The 22,367-nt window shown below is 36.2% G+C and overlaps 1 protein-coding gene across 3 annotated transcripts in view; it reads right to left on the reverse strand.

The window, feature by feature from the left end:
* LOC100542439 (protein FAM189A1) overlaps positions 1-22,367 on the reverse strand; it is an 83,116-nt gene that overhangs the window by 794 nt on the left and 59,955 nt on the right. The window contains exons 6-11 of one of the 3 annotated variants that reach the window (XM_019619413.1): positions 12,997-13,157; positions 12,242-12,377; positions 7,490-7,565; positions 6,121-6,711; positions 2,967-3,038; positions 1,773-1,867 (exon numbers count right to left, since the gene is read on the reverse strand). In XM_019619413.1, the coding sequence (XP_019474958.1) occupies positions 1,773-1,867; positions 2,967-3,038; positions 6,121-6,711; positions 7,490-7,565; positions 12,242-12,377; positions 12,997-13,157 (1,131 nt within the window). Of the gene's footprint in view, positions 1-1,772; positions 2,102-2,966; positions 3,039-6,120; positions 6,712-7,489; positions 7,566-12,241; positions 12,378-12,996; positions 13,158-22,367 lie in introns of all 3 variants that reach the window. The other 2 variants (XM_010717288.2, XM_019619414.2) reach the window with 2 other exon arrangements.

Genomic DNA, 22,367 nt, shown 5'->3' on the forward strand with positions numbered 1-22,367 from the left:
TTGGAAAGCAAAGTCAGACTTGAAAGGTATCAGGTGTTGCACCTGTACCATAGTATTAAATCAACAAAGGAGCAAACAAATACTTGTTTCTTGTAGAAGAGTGGAATGGAAACCGGTGGAAAAGATGACAGTTTCGCTTTATAAGAAATAAATGCAAGTCTGGAGTAAATTAAACTCATCTGTTTGTCTTAGGAGAAAGAGATGCTTTGGTGAAGGTGGAAGAGAACTAAAACCTTGCAAGCCTGATAAACATTTTGGAGTTAAAGAATGATCAGCCTGCTTCACAAATCTGAATTATACAGCCATTTCGCCAAAATCCTGTCACTTACGTAGACTGCTGGGAATGACCTGAGTTTTACTAAAGAATACTGTTTTCTGGCTGAAAAAAATACCTTCCCTGAAAGGATTTCTTTACTGTGAAAAAAACCACATATGTCCCCTTGGAGCAAAGAGATGTGCACAGGGAATCTGTGCTATGAGCTTCCAGTTTTGTGAGCTACATAAACACTCGTGTTCCTTAACACTCTCCTGTTTTGTGAGAAATTATATTGTTTTTTTAAAGATAGTTTTTGTTTTCAGCTTTCTAACCCTGAGGATTTAATGGCCTACAAATATTGTAAAGAATAAAAATGTTCAAAGTTGATTCCATACTGTCACTCTAAGTACGTCGTGGTAGTACTGCTTTTTTACTAATGTGACTTGAGTTAAATGACACAATGCTCCATCTTTGTTCTACTTCACAGTTAGCAAAAGACAATCTTGCAGCAAGATTGCAAATGGTGTTTCCCACTAAACTTCAAACTACTTCACATGCAGTTTAAATGTTATTACATCCTGTTCAAATGCTTAGCAAATTTACCCCATTTAGGGATCAGCAAACTAATGCCACACATATTAAGTATCTCAGAAGGTAAAACCAGCAGACCCAGGTGTCCACCCTCAGTTCACATCTGTGGAAAATCTTCTGTCAACCTGAACACAGTTCAGTGTTAGGAACAGTCTGCTTTTCAAACCTGACCATATAAAAGGAACTTCATTTCTATATCTATCACTCTGGTAACAGTACTACCAAGGGGTGATTTATCACCTTCCTTCCCCAAAAATGCATGTATTAGATTATAAAAGTTGCTGCCTCTACTAATTCCTTTGTTTTATAATTCCTTCCAAGCCCTGCATCTGTTTTGTTCTATCTTGTGATGAGCAGATGTACTATTCTTTCATTTGGAAAAGCACAAAATTATCAATTATTTTTCTTATAAATAGCAAGGATCATTATCATTCTTCTAGCCAGGTTTAAGGATAACTGCAGTGTTCTGCTTCGATAGATTGTGGTTCTACTTGTTTATCCACTCCTTCTTTTCAGCTAGTAGCTTATGCTGTACAGACACAGCTGCCTGAAAAAAACAGACCCAAGTCAGTTCTGGAATCCATACCTGTATATATGAACACAAATGCATGTATGGAATAGTATGTCCCAGGTGTAAAAAGACCTTGGAAATAGGAAGTTATGATTACCAATGTGTAAAATCGCCCTGGAGATGGTGAGGGTATTACCAGTACTGGGTCTGGCTGAAGAATTTTCAATACATTTATGACTTCCTCAGCATATAACACATTACTCCTTGATAAGTGTTAGTTATTTCTTACTGAAGCCATGCTATTATAAAAGAATTTCTGTAATAATTCTTTAAGATATTTAAAAGTGTAAAAACATTTCCATACAATATGTGTCTATCAGAGTTGAACAAATCTTTAGAACATTTGTGGCCTACCTGGTCTATAATATTGGCACTGAAGATGGCTTCTTCCATGTGTCTTTCATCAGATTTTATTACTGATCGTATACTGTTCACTACATGACGTACTTCTGGAGGGAGATTACAGTTTGAATGTTCCAAAAATTTTGCCACTAAAATTTTTGTATCTTTATAGGCCTTAAGGTCCACTAAAGAGTGTGGTCGTTCTTTTGAGACTGTTTGCAAAGCCTTTGGCTTTAAGTGTAGATCAGTGTTCCTTGTATCCCTCTGTTTTCCAGCTGGTAGGAAACTGCTCAAAGAATGCTGACATGCAGAGGCAGCCATATGAGAACCAGAAACAGGAACTAAAAAAAGGGGGGGAAGAATACCTTTAAAGTAATAGTTTGATGATTTTTTTTAAAGAAGAAGAAAAAAAAGCAAGTCAAGAATTGCTACAAAAGGTTTTACTTTGTCTTTTTTTAGTGTTTTTTTCCTGGAGATAATAACAACATGTAATCAAGGAAACACTCCAAAAATGGGTAATTTTAACCAGAAGTTGGGTTACAATTTACTCCCATGAGCAAGAAAGACTGCATTTAGGTGAGTGAGAGGGTAATTAAAGTACTTCATAAATTTCCAACATTTTTGTTACATCTACGTTTAGGGATTTCAGTTGACATTAATGGTAAGGGGAAGCACCAACTAATCAGTGTTATACATGTAACTTGCAATGTTTTAGCTTGCCTGACTTTAAGAACCTAGTTCCCCTTCTAGTTAGACCTCACAAATAAGAACAGTGAATATGAGTGATCAGCAAGAAATAGAGATAGCAAAAACACTAAACTAAAACGGAGACTTCAGTCACAGCATTTGTGATTTGTGATCAAAGTCTGCTTCCAAAAAACTGCAATTCTGTAACAGAATGAGAAAATTTTGCATGCACACGTCATGCTTGGGTGAGGGAACAATCAATTTTCCCTTTTCACAGTATGCTGTGAGACAAACAAACCCAATCACTACATTCAGTACCAAGAACAGCACTCTGTCAGTAGGTGGGCTCTATGAACGTGTGTAAATACGATTCCATTGGTGCTGTACATCGTGGATGTAGTGAGTGATTATTAAAGTGATTTTTACCTCACATCTTCTTGATCTTATTCTCTGTATCAGAAGCTTATCTAATTACTTTTTTTAAAAAGAAACCCACCTGCTTTAGAAAACTGATCTCACCTGTTTCTAATGTGGCTGAAGATCCTGCATCTTGATGCTGTCTACATATAGGACTCCAGGCACAATGATCACCTTTAAACAAAGAGCCAAAAAGAGCACAGTCAAGCCCTGTTATCTGTTAAAAGCAAGGAAAAAAATACATCTGGATCTTTTCTCATTACCCTTCCTGAATGAACCTACTCAGATGAAATACTACTTGCAAAAAGTCCGTTCGTGAAGAGAAGCTACTGTGTACACAGAAATATCCTTTCAGTTATTAAACACAGACAAAAATATAGTTCCATGTTTGATGGTTTCCTCTCTGTTGTGCTGCTCACTTCCAACGTATTTTAGGCCTAGATACTGAAGTTACAGAAGGCTCAGTGATTTCTAGGGGCAGAATTCAGACCACACTGTATTCCCTTGGTGAACATAGTTTATCTTTAAAATAAAATAAAATAAAATAAATAATGGAGAAACAGGAAAGATGAAGCCTTTTTTTCCTATAAAAATAGTCTTTTGTTCTTTTTTTTTTAATAAATATACTTTCATTCCTAGAAGAACAAATGCTATCCACCACAGATTAAACTGGGTAGGCTGACCACTATGGTTACTGCTGATCTAATTAATAACAAATGGTTACAGAGCATCCGAACACAGCTCTAAACATAGTTGCCCTCTAATGAGAGTGTTTCTGTGATGCCAGCACAGATCAATGATCATGGGATCACAATACACATCAGCACAGTCTTTGTGATCTCAAGCTTGTGACAGTCAAGATGAAGTGTAAACTCTCCCACTTATGCTATGCCTATTTACATCTGTTTTCAGTACTGACAACTACTTTAGACTTCTTAGCATAATAGCAGAGGTTTTCTTCCATTTCTTCTGGGAAAGCCTGACATGAAAAGCTGGTATAGTCCTTTCTGGCAGAGAGAACAATTCAACAAAGGCAAGCATGCTACAAAGACAGAGAAGTGGTGAGAAATTAAGACACTATTACATCTTTCATTTTTCTTTCCACTGAACATTGCACTGGAGTCATACAGATGGCTGTGAAACAGAGTACCAACTCAGCATGCATAGTAGGTGTATGCTTTCTTTTAGCCTCCCCTGACTCATACTGTGACACATCTAAGCCTGCAAACTACAACTACCTTAAGTGTGCTCCAAATCTACGTCTGTCAGTGTTACTGGTGCCATACATTAACTGCTGCACAGGCTTTATCTTGCCAAAACTGCAATGTTACATAGTGTATGGCCCACAGAATTATGAGCATTTATTATATATATCTATGTATTTAAAATCAAGCACAGAAGTATTAGAAGTACTACTAAGCATTTCAAAATTTTGCAGTAGACTCCATAAAGCAGCAGTCAGTCTTGAAAAATCTAGAAGCTACCACAAGCAGCTGGTATATGGTAAATTGTGCCTCTTCCAATCTGAGCGATTTCCAAATGATGGACAACAAAAAGTGAGGAAGGTGAGCAAAGTAGTAAAAAATGCAGACAAAAATTTTGGTAAACTCTGTTTTGCCAAAAATATTAATGAAATAAAGATGCAAATCAAATCTAAACTCAAATGCCTCTCAAACATTTCCTTTTAAGGCATCTTCCATACGCAGAGCAGCAAACTAGGCCAGCACAGACACACCAAGTTACTCCCATTATCCCCCTTTGCCACACGTGTGTCAGTATTTCTACAACCATCTCTGCATTGTTATTAAAATCTTTGCTAAACCCAGTTAAATCTCTGTAATTTTCAACTCTTGTTCTCAGCTTATACAGGACTAGAAACTTGGAATCAAAGTAATTCCCATAAGAAGAGTTAATTAAATAATGCCACTCCTCCAGAAGAGATGATGGATGTATTTAGGACATGTAAAAATAAAGGCAGAGCATCTGTTATGGCAGGTGTCCCAGAAGTCAGCTAGAGCACATAGATATGGCTGCCTACATTAATATCTCTGTCAAACACTACTCAAAGAGCATATGGAGCACAATATGGAAAACTTGCAGAGTGGAATCTAGAAGAGAAAAAGCTGTTGTTCTTGTGTTTGGCCCAGCAGAAAGGATTCTGAAATTCCTACTTACTGCCTGCACAACAGCTTCATAGAACCTATATATCCTAGCAGATATAAAATGAGCACAGACTTCTAGATTAAAGATCTACATTTCCTCGACAGCATGCTGAGGCCAGATTTCTAAAGGTAGTTCAGTCAATTACTGAACTAGGTATGAGGTCTCTGAAATTCAAAGGAAGAGAATAATGATGCAGAAAAAAACAGAATCAACACTTCTACATAAAACTAGCTATATCAGCATTGTGTACTCTTTTTTGAGGTAGTCAGTTCTTCCCTTAAACCCAATGAATGCTTCCGTATCAGCACAACCTGCCTAACAAAGCCTTCATCTTTGCTTTCAAATCACTTCTCCACGTTAACCTCTCCGAACAGCTTATATGCCTTCATAAAACCTGTACTTCTCAAATGCCACTTCCACATTCCTGTTATTATTTGATCAAACTTCTCCCTACTAAATCAAACATATATTTTCCATTAACAAGCAGATTTTTATGAAGATACAGTATTCAGCTAATAATTCCTCTCTTCTCCTCTACTTGTCTTAAAAGAGATTCTTAACAGATACTTATCTTCAACAGTCACAAGCTCTCCTTTTCTTTCATCACCTTGCTGTATGCCTCAGCCTCTCCTTTCCTACTCTAAAACCTTTCACAATACAGTCCAATATAATCACATTGTGACTGCCTCTGAAATACAACTGTCCATGTCAGTGTCACCTTCAGGAAACACATGACAGCTCAATTAATCATTTCCCAAATAGACCACAGCTACTGTTCAACCATTTGGTTTAGTTTCTCAGTATAGCACAGAGAGGTAGAAGCACCTACTCAGGAGATGGCTTTCTGACAAGTGCAGAAAGACTAGGACCTTCTTTCAGAATTCAGAAAATCCAAAATTAATGTCACTGTCACTTTATACCACCTCCATTCTTAAAAAAATTTCAAATCTAGAAGCTGTGTATGGAATTAAATTTCCCCACAGGTAAGTCAACACAGAAAAATGTTTCCAATAACTTCCAGCAGCACCAATTGCATCAATCCAACACCCCTCACTTGTTGCACACTCCATCAGCCTTGTTGTACCACACGTACCTTCTATATTAGACGAACATGATACAGGATCACTAGTTGATCGGACAATACTTGAAATGCGGTGTTTTGTAACATGATGCTGCTGGACAGTACTCTCAGAACTGCTTGCATATGAAGTATTCGCAGGCCCCAAACAGGGAGCGGTGTGGGAAGGGACAGAAGGCTGGCTAAAGACCCCACAGCAGATTTTCATTTGTTTCAAATGTAATGAGACACTGTGTTCTTGAGCAGTATTCTGCAGTTCTCTTTCTGTGGGGCTGAAGTTCTCTGAGGAACAGTCTGAAGATCTGCCATGGGCACAGTTTTCATTTTCCTGTCCTTGAGACTTGTCCATAGAGACTCTGCTGTGCAAACTGACATCCTCATCAGGAAAACCTTCTGAGCGAGTTCTGTGAAACCTGCAGCGGGTGCTGTAGTCCAGACTGCTGCAGCTCTGGCCTGTAGCCCCTTTACAGTTTGTACAGGAGGGAGAAAAATCTGAAGAACGGAGAGATCCTTGAACTTCCAGCGAACAAAGATCTTCAGAGGAGCAGCTATGGTCTGGGATTTCAGCAGTTTCGGAGGTCATCAATGAGGTGCTCTCAACAGAAACTGCAAAAGAGGAGATTCAGAGAAAAATAAAGGCTTCGAACATCTTCCTCCTCCTAATTTCATCATATAGATGGTTTCAGATGAAAATGTTCCCTTGTCCAAATAAGTATTTGGCTCTGCATTATTCCCAAATTTGTGACATCTACATAATGATTTTAATGTTATATTAAAAACGTGTCACGTGCACTGCTCAAGTTGCAGTAGTTTTCTGGATCACTTATATTTGTGATAGGTCCCCCCAGTTTTTTGCTTTTTTTTTTTTACCTAATGACATTCTATTTAGCTGAGACAGAGTTTGAAATGCCCTGCACATCAACAAACATGTTAAGGAGACCTCTTTTAGAAACTCTTAAACCTGCTCTGTGGTGCTACTCATCTATGTCACTCACATCTATTCTTCAGGCAGCAGGTTTCTTGTCCTGGCCTCTAGAAGCCATGCAGGAGGAAGCTACGTGGACCCCTCACTGCTGACAATGAGAAGCCAACTGCTGGTTATATGCATGATTCTTCAAAAAGAAATGACAGTTGCTGCATCTGCCTCAGAGGCTTTAATCAAAGTGAGTACATTTCCAGGGTAGCTATAGAGCACACTTCGTTAAAAATGACTCCTCTTTGATTTCCTCTGTGTTTCCAGCCATATCTGTTTATGGCTAGGAAAAGGTTCTTCCATGAATAATCTGGAAGCAAATCCGTCTTTTTCTACTGGGAATGGCAGAAGAGAAGGAAAAGTCCACTCAGAAATCCAGTGCTCTCTCTCTTTCAATAATGCTATGATTACCTTGTGTGCTGAAGCCCAGGGTCGCATTCCTTTCACCCAAGCTTGATTCAGATACTTGCTGATCAGTACCAGTGACCTAAATGAAAATTGTTTAATGAAACAGCACATCAATCTGCAGCTTACCAAAATGAAGTACAGCACTAATAATCTGAACAATACATCTGGCAGCGTGAAATAACTACCTATTGCTATTCAGATTGAAAAATAGAGTATTTCACGTCTTTGTGTCAGGAACAAACCCAGTGCAAAAGAACACGCATGAAGCAATTTTTCACTTTTCTAGAGTCTACAGACTAAATTCATCTTGAATACATATGCAGCTGGGGTTGCAGGCCCACATTACCAAACACAAGTGTTTGTACTGCTTAAAACTAATGGTGCTATTAGCAAACTGAGTACTGTGCATTTTTCCATATTATGTTTTTTTCCCCAGACATGACACCACATTATATCACCCTAAAACAGGATGGAGAATAACAATCAATAATAAAAACAAGCATAGGAGATTTATTTTTCTCTAATTATTTTACAAGATGTTAACATCCATCACATTTCTAAGCCCTCTAACAACACCTAACCAAGTTTGGCAAGGTAGGCTGCTCTCCAGCCTATCAGAGATTGCTTTTAGAGTCATCTTTTCCTAAAGAATAGATCTAAGTGGGTAACTTCCCTTCACTTATGAGAATTACGTGAAGACAACCCAGAACTGGCCCTGCTGATCCATGAACTCGATCCACAAACAACTAAAATTTAGAAAATTTTCTTTCTACTGATTTTAACAGAACCTTGCTGCCAACCTCATTCGATTTTCAGCAGTTCTTTGTGATCATGATTGGTATTAGGAAAAGAAAAAAGGTTCCAATAAACAGCTCATAACTACATATGAAAAATATCCAAAGACAAAGAAAATGTGACTGGGACATTGATAACCATCTTTAGCAGAAAGCATCTAATCTATTTCTGTAAGGCCGTAATTAACTACTAAAAGCTCATTACTGATGATTACAGACTTAAGAAATAACCATCAATCACTTCTTTGAAAACCTTTTAGTCAAGAGCTTAATTTGTATCTGGCCTTCTAAAAAATTGAATCTGACACTATCACTCTGAACCTATTAAGAAAAAAAAGCTTCCAAGGCACATGCCAATGTAGATCAATGCATATACACACCTAAATTACTGTGCCCACTCTTTTTTTATGTATGTATCCATATCTTACTATGATCAAGTGGCCAAAAAAAAAAAACACTTTCCTATTACAATTTTAAAAATGGATTCTAAGAGTGTGCAAATATAATTTTTTTTTTAAAGTACCAGAAATCTTCAACCTCACCATTACATGGATAGGGGATTTGGAAACAAAGAACAGGCAAGATTAGTCATGTTTTTAAAAATATGCTTGCAAATTTTTTTGTGATATTTCTTCATCGAAGCAAATTTATATGTGGTAAAAAAAAATCTGTGGTATCATTTTAAGTTGCAGACCACTTCTGGGAACTCAGAGTGGAAGTGTTCTCCTTACTGTCTCAATCCAGCACAACAGTTTCATGTACGCATAGTCTTTAGGAAAAAAAAAAACAAACTTTTTTTTCCACTATAGTGGCATTTTAGAAATGTTCTGCTGCTTGTGCTGAAATAGCAGCCTCCATCAAGTAGGAGATTTGCAATAAGCTTACTGTCAAAAATGGAAACTGTAGTTTTATTTTCAGATCAGGAAATGCAAGAGCAAGTTTACAGAAGCAAGTGCAAGCTTGTAAGAAGAATGTTAAGTTTGGGAAATGTTTTGTCCAAAGCAAGAAATGCTCTTTGGTGCTGGACAAAATTTGATAAGAAAATAAATATATTTGATTTCTCTAACTAGATTTCTGATTAAATAATTTTTTCAAGTGTTTGGTATTTGCTTGCTAGGTTGCGTCATAAATTCTTAATCACTGAAAAAATAATATTGCACACAAGAATCTAATGAGGTTTAACAAAGCCAAGTGTGACAGGTTGCATGTGTGGGATGAGGCAATCCCAAATACAAGTACAGGCTGGGAAAAGAACTCAATGAGAGCAGTTCAGCAGAGAAGGATTTGGGGATCCTGACTGACGAGAAGCTGAACACAAGCTTTTGTAGCCCAGAAGGCCAATGATATCCTGGGCTGCATCAAAAGAGGAGTGATAGCAGGGAGAGGGAGGGGATTGTCTTTAATGATGATGATTTTTAAGACTCCTTCCAACTTAAGACATTCTACGAATCTATGCTATACCTGCTGAAATGTTTACTGACCTCCTACACTCTCTCAGTCACCTGGCAGATGCAGTGACATGGTCTAGCACCTTTGTCGTGGTCTACTATCTATAGAATCAGTTGTGAAAGTTGAGGTTTTGGCATATCTCTCCTAGAGAAAAAGAACTATCTGTAGCTTTGATCTAGTAAATCTAAAATAACTCCCAAATACACTTCATATGCATTCTGAATTGATTAATCTTTCTTGAGCAAAGGAGAATCACGGTTTTAACTGTAGGAGGTAACAGTGGCTAATTTTAGTTAGGTCACAGCTGCATACAGATGGCAGGTGGGCTTACACAGTTTCCTGCACTGCCTAGAGTAACAAAGATCAACTTGCACATCCTCAGACATAATGGTTGGCAAATTGTCACTAAGTTAACAACAGAAAAAGTGAGAAAAAACATGCTCTAAACAAACCTGTACAGCCTATAATCTAGTAAACCTTACAAAATAGTCACTGGTATAATTTATCCAGAACCTTAATCTGTCTGTTCTTTACTACATCCTCGTCAATTCTTCCCATGGAAAATTGCTTGGAAAGCTTTTTTTTTCCATGGTCATAAAACCAGAATTCCTAATCAGTACAGATGACAACAGCAATTTTTGTTTAGATGCAACTGGTTAAATTAGCACTGACATTTATTGTGCATGAAATGCATGAGTACTGAGTCTAATTTGACAGAATTTAATAAAACTCCAGGGAGTTCAATCCATCTAAAAACAAACAAAATCTATTGCTTGATGATCAGTAAGAGATTAATAATTATTGTCGCATAATGGCTCCCAGAAGCACTTCTGTAACTAAAGCTCTGCTATGATTACCATTGCAAAGTCTGCCTAAGGGATTTATAAATCTAGTTATTTCAGTTCAGTTTGTCCTGTGGCTTGATGTATACTAGATGGGAACATTTGTACCACATAAGCATTTAGGACTACATTTGATTCGTCTTGAAGATCTAAAACTGTCTTAGACTCTGGCTCTATTCCTTCATTCACAGATTGATTGGGACACTGTCTGCAAAAAATGTTAGAACTTATGCCATCAAGAAAAGCATACAAATACAAAGTTGCTGTGCAGGCTTTAGTTAGCAATGCCAATGTATCTCACTCTTATACTCAGTTCCTGCTCCTACTTTGCTCCTACAAGCATTCCTAACCGGCCACTACCAGGCATAAATACACTTACTGTGTATTTACCACCACTTAGAAATCTAAAATCACCAGACCTTACCATTGTGTGACAAACACTTCTGGAATTCAGGTAGCCCCAGATGAATAGGTGAGGTATTGACAAGGACCCCAGACACCGAAAAATAGAAGTTAATACATCTTCATATCAAATCTGGCGCTCTCTTATAGCAAGAACATGACTTTGCTACTTCAAATTAGTTCATTCTGCTTTTGTCACATGCTAATGTTATTGTGCTACTGGATGTTGAAGCACATGCAAAGTGGAATCTCAACTACAAAAGTGCCCAAAGCAATTTTGTGCTCAAGTATAGACCTTTCTTTAAACCTTAGTGAGCACCACATTTAACTTCTTTTCACATATACGATTCTTCTCTTCCCCTCAATTCATCTGTAATTCATACCAGTTCTGCCAATTTTTTAATTAATTTCTGAAAAAGATCAGCTCCTCCAGGACTTGCAGGTTCCTCTGACTTACTGCAAAGTCAAAACAACGGAACACTGATAAAACACATTTTGGCCTTGGAAACTCCAATTTTGCTGTTCAGCAAAAACCTTGAAAGCAGCTTATGTAGGTTCATTTTATGTAAGCTTGTACATTTTAACAGACAGTGGAGGGCAGGATAGAATGAAAGAAATGGAGAGGTTGTCAGAAGCTGCTTTGTCAGTGAAAGTAGTAGCAAAATTAGGCATATCTAGAGTTTTTAAAATTGTACTCTGCTCAGGGACTGTGCAAATAAACTTTTTTTCCTCTCAGAGACTTTGTGAATGTATGTACTTTTTGCATGTAACTATTGGTTTTCTTTGCTTGTTTGTTTGTTTTTGTGCTTCCTGCTGTGGTGGGTTTCCCCAGTGTGAAAAAATCACTAGCAACTTCTTCATTTTGGAGAAATGCCACTAATGTCCAATAAGCAACAGCAAGATTATTTGACTCCTTGAGTTTTTAGTGAATTCTGCCGTAAATTAGAGTTTATAAAAACAGATATAATTATTTAGAAGGCCATTCCAGACTATTCAATTATGACAAGTCACTTGAAAGAAAATTTTGCTCAAATTAGCTTTGGTTGCACCTAGATATATTACGATTCTAGTTTCACTAGAGCTGACACTGTATAGTAAAACACAAGGCAAAACGTATAATGCAAGTATTTGTCTGAAATACAATGGATCCTTTCTCATAGTTCCAATAAAGTTGTTATATACTCTAAGGAGTATTTAGATTATTTTCACTGATATTTCACACATGAAAATCTGGAGACTATGTAGTAAATTCCCTTGAGCTTGCTTACCTGACTGGCAGGTGTTTCTCCAATCACTGCCTCATAAGGAGGTGGCAGCTCAGTTGGATACAGCATTCCTGGGCTGTTAATGGTGACTTCATATAAAGCACTGAATGGGGAATGAGGAAATTCCAAATGGAGACTTCTGCTTAAAAACACAGACAAGGAAACTTAGCTATTAGGAAATTACATTAGATCTATTCGGCATACTAATATCTGTACCGCAATGACATAGAGCTTTCTCTGAATTCAAAGCCAATGTAGTACAAAGAAATCAACTGAAGCAGTTTATAAGACAGCAAAAACAAAACCTTCATTCACCTCTTATCATTAAAAACTGTTTCTTTTTGGATACCAGCCATCTGTTCTAGTCCATTTCTGTCACTAATGCCTTTCATTACTCCACAATAATGCATATACAGAGTAATGATTTCCTTAGAAAATTAAATCTCACATTCAACCTCAAGTGTACAATGTTAACTGTAAAAGGATTACCTATAAGCTCATTTTTCTTTAAGTTATCCTTGTCTGTTTATTGTTAGCCTTGTCTTTGCTAAGTTCAATCACTTCACTATCACAACAGTGCTTTAACAAAAATATTTCCACAAGCGTTCTAACAAGTTTGCAAAATATGTACATAATCTCTCAGGAAAAGCAGCAGCTAATGTAAGTGAATGGCATTATTTCCTTCATATTTTTCGAAAGAGTTTCATAGTCTGTAGCTAAGAACTATGGAATAACTAACTACAGGTAAGAAGAATCACCTCTGTGCCTCTACCACAGGTGTGCAGGTATATTCCGGTGGGTAGTAGGGTGGAGGTGGTATTGGTGGGATGAACTCATCAAAATCCAAAGTTTGATGCAGAACTGTCCCATGTGGAGTCATGCAGTCTGCATTGGCAGAATGTGGCCGCTGTGGCAGAAACTGAAAATGAACAGATAAAATTCCTTCAGATGGTAGGAAAATAAAACCATTTCCAATAGTAAGAATTGTAATGAAAGGTCAATCTTAGCAACTCTAGCCAATATCCTATTTCGTGAATATCCATACAGAAATGGTAGACACTTCTGGAAGCAAAACAGTATGTGAGATCTGCAAGGACTGAGAGTCAAATTACTAAAATATAAAGCAAAGTTATACCAAAGACAAAGATACACAAAAGATAATTACTGCTAGGGTGGAAAACAAATTTAAATAACATTTCAAGAACCAATTCTATCTTGTAGTACAATTTTATTATAACGCTACACAGCCAGCTGTATTTTAATAATTAACAATAAATAGAACTAGTAAAATAACTATTTTCATAGTTTTGCTTCTAATCTGAAAAGCCTTGTGCTTAAGATAATACTAAACAAACCTTAAAATAAAACTAGAAATTCACAGTTATATATTTATTTGATTTTGACTACAGCCACTCTATTTTTCACTAAAAAAAACCAGCAGTTAGAACTGTTCTTTATTATACCTATAAAATATTCTTAATAAACATTTATAGTTTGGTGATATAGACAGAGCACACATGCTAAATAAAGGTTTAAAATACTGATACGAACATAAGCAAAACTTTTATTCTACCTGAACATCTCAAAACTAGAAAAAAAACCAACATTATGAATAATGAGAAGTGATAATACTGTGGAGTACTGTCAATGTTTGTGATAAGAAACTAAGCAGCTTCTAGCATGGCAGTGATATTAAGACCTGAGACTGACAGTAGGAAGTTAAAAAAAGCCTATCAAAGTCTTAAACTACTTCAAGATCAAATACAGACCATTCTGCAGACCACATGGAACCCAGAGGCCTTGGCCTGGCTTTGTATGGTTGCCATGGAGAAAGGGGGATTTACAATAAAAAATGATAGATTTCTTTCTTCTTCAGACAAGATGTTCTTTTTGCTGTCATGCCACTATTTTGTATCACTAGGTAACCTGGTCTTCAACTCCTGCCTTTTAAAATCAGTGAGGTAAGAAAATTGGCTCAAGGCACATTTCTCTTTTAACACTGAAATTTGTGAACTGCTGTCTCATTCCATCATTACTACTTTTCAGGTAAATGAAAAAGCATTTTTGTAAAAATGAAAAATACTAATCTTCAGAGACCCCATAAAGGGTAATTTATTTCATTTTTAATGTCAGTTTCATATTTTTTTCATTTTTCCAGAAAAATTCTCATTGTCAGTTATTCTTAATACTACAAGTCATGTTGGTCTTCGGTATTTAGAAGGCTGAGCTACATCTTACTTCCACCAAACATGATCTATGCATGTTGCTTCAAAGGTCATATTTTTAATAATGCAACAAAACAGAGGGCTGGAAAGGACCTATTTCAATTACTTGGGAAAATGAACTAGTAGCTGCTTAGTCATTTGATCTCTAGAGGCATTTTCACAATTAGTAAATAAAGAACTTCCTCTGCAGAACACTTTCTATTATGTCCAATAACCAACGACTTTCAGACTTCGTAGTCTACTAATGTTACAGCAATAAGAGACTTCTACTTCATTCACTCCTCCATTACATAACATGTCTAATGCTTTTAAGCCCATGAGATGTGATACTGTTGTTTTGAGTATAACCAGACACTTCTACAGGTTTCTCATAGAGAAAAAAGAAACATTTTATAGTAATTCACTTTAAATTCACCTGAACTTTCTACATCTGTTTCCCAAACATATGTTACATTCCATTAACTGATGAACACCAAACCTATGTGATCGATCATCAGTTTGTTATCACATAAACACATAACTCTGAAGAATCTGATAGCAAAAAAGGAAACAAAGGCAAAGATTAAATACTGATCTACTGCCAGCAAAAACAAAAACAAAAAATCCTTAAAAGTGACCTAAATCTTAGAAAAATTTATCACAATGAAGACATCTCTATATATTCAGGCTCATATTTTGTACCTTACTTGGTCCCAACAAAATCAGGATGATAGTAATTTTCCTACAGGTGTTGATGATTTGGGTAGTCTTTTATAGTCATGACACTAAGCAATTTTCTTTTATAACTTTTACCGTCTCCCACAGGCCAATTACATACACTGCCAGGAGAATAAAGGTTTGACTTCCACTAGGAAAGAGGTGGCTCCATCTCTTCAGTTATTAAGTTCCCTGGAGCTCACTTAATTCAGCTATCTATAAGAGGCAACAGACTTAATGTTTCTCAGAACAAGGCAATTAATGCAGAGCACTTTCACAGCGAGTGAAGTATCAGCATCCATTCTGTGGGATTTCAGCGATTCAAGAAGGAAAAGACCTCACTGTTAGATGCAGTTCAGTTTCACAGTAGAATCTTCTGCACCACTTCCAAGAAGCTTTACTGCGAATACAAATCACAGCAATGAACTGTTTGACCAGTGCTGAAAATGAGTGGCAAAATGGATATGAAAGAGGCACATATTTGGAGAGGAGTTTGTAAGTGACAGTTTACCTATATGATATCATCCTGCTGGAAGGCACAGAAATTAAATTGAAAGAAGCTGTAAGAGGGAGACTGGCAGGAAATGAAATAACAGCAAATACAAGGGATTATCAGAAAGAACAGACCTCCTTGAGAAAACAGTGGAAAAGGTATTAAACAAGAATTAATCATGTGTTATTCTATGCTACAATATCTCCTATTCTCTGTTGGCCTGCAAAAATTTATTCTGCCTACAGTAAAACGTATTTTAAAAATCCTGAAGAGTTAGTCTCAAATATTGAAGACTAACAGGAGTTCAAAGACAAAGCAAAGTGTCTAGGGGAGACAGCTAGAAGAGGAATGGTAAGAAAATGCTGATAGCAGACAGAGCTGCACTAGGTGGAGGAAGACTGACAAACGCTTGCAACGAAATGCACTTTTTTTTGTATTACAAAGTAGTTACTAAATAATCCATCTCTAGAAGTTTGATGGCAAAAAAATTGGTACAGCCTGCAAAGTCACATCTTGAAGCTGCATTCAGTGTAACTTCAAAACCAATAGCTCACACTATTAAACCATTCAGCACGCTTCCAGCCAGGCTTTTGGGATTAAACCAATGATAACTGCAGAAGCAACAGACAACATCGTTGCAGATGAGGACAAACAGTAAACAGCACCAGTGCTAAATACAGTAAGTAGTCAACACCTGAAAAAGCTTGGCATAACTTCATAGTTAGCAACAGTCACTTAGAACATATCCACTACGCATAAATTGATGTGCCTTAACACTGGAAATCCCAAATACTCCAGCTGGACCTGGTGGATGCTAAGAACTTTCAGAAATCCACCAGACAATGGCGAACAGATCTACAGTTCATATTGAGAACAGTGTCATTTGTGACTTGGTTTGCAGTTATGATGGAAAACTAAAACAGATGCAGAAGGGTAAACACAGAAGCCTTACAATGCTGCATTTCTGTACCCATTGCTTGAACCTGAAGTCAAAATAGAAGTTACTGATAGCATCAGCAGCAAGTTGTTATCAACAGGCAAATTAGAAACACAAATGTTAGAAGGATATAATTTCCTGTAGATCAGAACAGGTTCAAGTTTTCTGAAATCACAGTTTTGCTGAAAGGTCCATGTGCCATAGAAGGAACTCCACACAGCCAGAGACATTGGACTGAACTCTGATGACCTTTCCAGCAGGATTAGAACGTGTAGCAAGGCATAGGTGCTGTCATTTCCTTGTGAAAGCAGCAATATTTTTTGGAAGGAACAGGATTCCTTCCAGTTCTTACCATTAGAAAGGTAAGAAATAAGGCTACAAAATGCACTCTTTTTTTTTTTTCCACTGTCAAGTCAAATTTCCAGCTCTTCACTCAAAATTCTCACAAAAGCTAGCCTCTGAAATGATCAGAAAGCTGTGGCTAGTTGTTTCTAATATTCTGAGTATATTCAAGTAAACACTGATGAAGAATTATCAAGTAGCGAACTGATGAAACAGCAAAAGAGGACTGTAAATACTCTCTGAAGGAACAGTTACCTGTGGTGATACAGTGTGCTAAGTTCCTCTAACTGAGATCTGCAAGACTTGTTCATCAGTGATTCCAGGTATGGGTAATTCCCACAAAACCTGAATAAAGACTTTCTTCTCATATCATTTATGAGTATTTAATCACTTAAGATCAATTCTCGCTTAATTTGCAGCATCTCCCAAAAGATTTTTAAAATTATTATTATTATTTCAACATTATACATCAGAAGAATGGGTTGAACAATGCTAGCAAGATGTCATCCTTACAGTGAACTACATTGTTTGACCTATCTGAATGACACGATAGAAATGTTAACAAAAAATAAAAGAAACAAATACAATGGAATTATTCTTCAGAGTAATAGCAAAATTTAACAAACAATTTAGCAAAATATAAATTTAACAATTTTGAATTATTCTGAGAATAATTATTTTGGAATACAGAAACGGGAAAGTGTTTGGACTTCTTTATTATCTTTTCTCTGGCACACTTTTTTATTTAAGAGAGATTTTATTTAACATGTTGTGAAAGGAAATGGCAGTAATTTATAGTCAAAGTATGTCACCATACCTAATAGGTGTTTCTAAGCTATCACACACACTGTACATGTTTTCAGGAATCACTCTGCCTAGCAGCTATGACTGAGGGTTCAGAGTAAACAGTTTAGTGATAAAATGGCCTGTGTGACAGAAGTAAAGAAAAGGTTATTTAAAAAACTCACTTAGAAAAGAATGTGTTAGTTCAACATCAAATATGTCAAAAGCATTGCACACTTTCAAATAATCAGCAGGACAAGTGCACCATAAGCAGCAACAATCTGATACTGAGAACAGGACAGCTACCAGTGAATCTGGATTCTAGATGGTCTCTCCTATGCTTTAGAACGAAAGTATTTCAGAACAGCCTGAGATTGTCTCATCAATGCACAAAGAAAAAGCACAATTAAAAAAATTCAAATTGATCAGTTTCTTTCAGACAACACATCAGAGAGCACTGAACTTCACATAAAGGGCTGTGTTCCTATGCAGGCTAAATAAAAAAGCTTGTCTCTACATGTTGTGTAATCTATATGGTTTGAATACACTTCATACACTATATAATTTTAGGCCAGCAAAAAGTTCACTTGATAAACAAGTTAAAAACAGCAATACAAGCAGATTACCTATCTTGCTTAAAAATAAGCAGAGTTTCATCAGATTGCTTTGTATATTTAGTTGGTATTATAGTTCAGTTTCCATTTCAACTTTTTTCTGAGCAAAAAACTCAGTCATCACTAGAGGAGGCATAAGTACTGAAACAAAATAATGGAGGAATAAGATATTTAAGAAATAGTAGCACACAGCAGAAGTTAGTAATATATTCCTCTAACAATGAAAATTAAATGAAAATTAAAGCTGACAGACATTGTTATAACTCTCACATTAAACTGGAAAAGATTACTACAAACAAGTACAGAGAACAAACATTTATCATTGAGATTATTATTGTATCCTATCCTATTCAAAAACTCTGCCAAGAAAACTTAACTGTTTTATTTCAGAAACAAATTAAATTGATACGTTAGATAGATTTACAGTCTTAAGGATATGAATGGAAACAACTGCTTACTGTTGCCTAAGTTTTAAATGGCAAGGTGTTACAAAAAAGTGCAAATTTTAACAAATCCTATTAATTAGTTATTGTTTAGAAGAGAAAAAGCTTTAAAGGTCCTTGAAAGAGAATGAAAAAGTCTGGGCAGCAATGTAAGAGCTCAGTGTTTTGTTAGTACATATTGACATTAATAATTTCAAAAAAAAAAAAGTAACTAGTGTTACACAGATCAACAGGATGAGAATAAAATAAAGATGTAAGAGATATAAAAGAAACATCTGACATTAGCATTAGTGCTAGTGTATCTTCCAGCAGAATGTTTATTGCTTCAATTGTCTAAATGCTTTTATCCTTAATCTCCTGAAATTATCTGAAAATTTTGTTGAAAAGTATAAATCCTTCTACAAAACGTTTTTTACCATCCAGAGTTGCTTTCCACATACTGATATAAAGCAATATACGTAGATACAAGAGATGTACAGATCTCTTTAAGTTGTGTCTTCCTCCCAAATCAGTGGGAGTTTTTTCTCTGACCAGGAAGTCCACTCAACTTGGTAGCCCAGATAGCATGGCTACACTGTATAATTTATATTCAAGAGAACAAAAGGGATTTATAATTATTTTTCTGTATTAATTTCAGTAATGACACACTCCATTATCATTAAAACTGATGAAAACGGTAATTAAATGTTACAGTTTGCATGTGTCATCATTACCTTATTTCCTTTACAAAATAACAGATTGTTTTAGATATCACATAGCACGATGAGCAGTTAAAAACAGCGATGGTGATAAAATCAGAACACACTGAGTAATATCAGTGCCAGTACTTCTAGGATAACCATGATATAAACATATCTGAAGAAGGGAGCAGGTATACTTCATGCTTCAATCTGACCACAACGGGCACAACTTTTGGTGCATTGCTTTGTCTAGCTGAGGCAGCTATCCTCTGAAGATAATACTATGAATTTTTGCAGGTGCCATTCATCTGACAACATGGAAACTGAAACTGCCTTCAAGCAACAAATAAAATATCCTGGAAGTGACAGCTCGGTTATTAAGGAATGTTTCTTCACATTTCAGAACACTGATATAATCTGATATATGATTCACACTTATCTTCTGGAGGAGTATATAAACAGAAAGAACAATTCTAGGAAGCTCTAAAAAGGAGTGCAGTCTTAAACTGTCCAATCTAGCAGAATACATAACAAGTGCCATTTGCACCCACTGTGCAATCAGTAGGCTTTTACTCTGAGAAGCTGTGTATGCTTAACAAGCTGAGAAGGGATAAGTGGGGTGAAGGATTTGGATAGTTCCTCAATTAGTCAACTCAAATAAGGAACAATCTAGGAGAATTTTTTTGTATGTCCCGTAACAAAAGCTCAAACTCCACAACAGTTCACCTGGTCTTGTGCTGAATAATGCATCTGAAATATTGCAGAAACTGAATTGCATGTATTAAAACAAAACAACAACAACAAAAAAAACAACAAAAAACATACCAAAATAACAGCAACAAAAAGAAAATATACGTTCTCTTTTTTAACCTTTCCTGTTTTCAGCTTTTTTTTTCTTAAAGGATAAGATCTTCATGGCAAAATTTAGATTTCAGCAGTTCAAATCAATGGCCACACACTACATCATTCTCTTTTTCAAGCTTGCATGTAATAATACTTGTGACAATTGAGTAAGGTTGTACTGTTGCCAACAAATGCTATGAAATACACTAACAAACGGGAGCAGGTGCTCAAAGAAACAGTTATTTTTCCTTTTATTATTGATGATTGGTGAGTAGTTAGGATTTATTTTGGTTTCTGGCATACAGCAAATTTCAACATGGTTTCTGACAACAATCTCAAGATTTCTACTTTGTGAATACAGGAGTAAGAACAAGAGGAAACTAAAATGTAATGCAAAAATAGTTTGCAACATTCCCATTAGAGATGTGATTGAAAAAAGCATATATATTATTACCAGACCTGAAAAACAGGACTCCCACCAAAGCTGCCTGCACAATACATCCTCTTACTGGTATTATCATTCCTGTATTAGTTATGCAGTTTCAATTATTTTTAAGATATTGTAATCAATATGTTATGAGCCGATAAGAGACAGGCAGTTCTGAGCACAGACCGCCTGCCAAGATAAGACGACACGAAGGACCTGAAGTGAAGCTTCCAACACCACCTGTTAGTACATGACGGTGTACTAACATGGACAGACACAATATCAGAATCAGAAGATAATGAAGAAATTCAAGCCCTGAATAAGATTCTTGCACATACTGATATCACATCTCTGATATCCAAAACTGTTATGTCTTCTTAAGTCTTCTAATTACACTGAAAGCTCCCTGAGTCTGCTCAGTTTCTCTCAGAGACACTTCAATGTTTAGTAATGGAAGTTCTGGGGACGCGCTTGAGGTCTCCATATAGCAGGTGAAATTCTGACAGTCAAACAACGCCAGGACTTCGGTACTCTTCCACTGGCATTCTGTTGGCCAGGACTTCTACATGTCACGCCCCAAATGAGCTCACACATTTTAACAGCAGTTTGCCTCTTCTATGATGTGCTTTTGAGAAGTGTAATGGATGCTAGCTGCTGGAATGCCACAGCTCAGATTTCAGGACAGTCAGATAAAATGCTTCATTTACTATGGTGAAAATGAATAACACATGCCAATCAAGATTAAAGAGAATTTTTAAAAATCCTGACATAACTACAAAACTTATATATAATACGAATAGAGGAGAAACTCACAAGCAAACAAAGAAAAGCAGAAAAGCATATTTTTAGCTGTCTCCAGACAACTGCATCAAAGAATCAGCTGCTATTTAGGACATCTAATCATATACATGACTGCAAATCCTGTTCTTATCTGCTTCTTGGACTAGGTCCTCAGGATAGCTTTTAGAGAAGAATCACATGCTGAAACACATTTCTTACTAGGAAGCTATCACTAACAGAAGAGTAAGATTGGCATAAATTAATGAATTATTGTATATATTAAATCAGTACAAAAAAATGAGTTTAATAACATTTAGAAGAGCATTGTCTAAAAATGCCAGGTATCTTTTAAGTCCCTACTGAAATAAATACAAAGAAAAAGATGAGTGTTACTGACAGCTTACATAAAATCAATAACATTATTACGGAATATAATGTATCATAGGATATAACAAACATTTTTCCAAGGCACTTGACTTCCTATATTCATTCTCTCTATTTTTTTTGTACCTCACTTACATCTTGAACTTTATTTTCAAAGTAATTAGAGAGTAAGGATGTGTGTGATAGATCATTTAGTTTAAAAAGTGCAGGAAAAAAAAATAGATTGAAATGAAGTTGTTTTTTTAAAGACTGGAATTGGAAACAATTATTTCTGCTCACATTTCTTAAATCCTATGGAACCTAACACCTCTGGGTACAGCCTCTAGGGCTGAAGATATAATAACTGGTGTATCTCAAACCCCAGCCCAAGGAGGGACCTGCCTAGATACCACAAGAACTGGTATTTTTTTCCTCAATACTTGAAAGCCAATATTTGTTCAGTGACATTTTTAAACAAAAAGCTTCAAACGTAATGAAAAATT

Source organism: Meleagris gallopavo, chromosome 12 (genome assembly GCF_000146605.3).
Source record: "Meleagris gallopavo isolate NT-WF06-2002-E0010 breed Aviagen turkey brand Nicholas breeding stock chromosome 12, Turkey_5.1, whole genome shotgun sequence".
Lineage (NCBI taxonomy): Eukaryota > Metazoa > Chordata > Aves > Galliformes > Phasianidae > Meleagris > Meleagris gallopavo.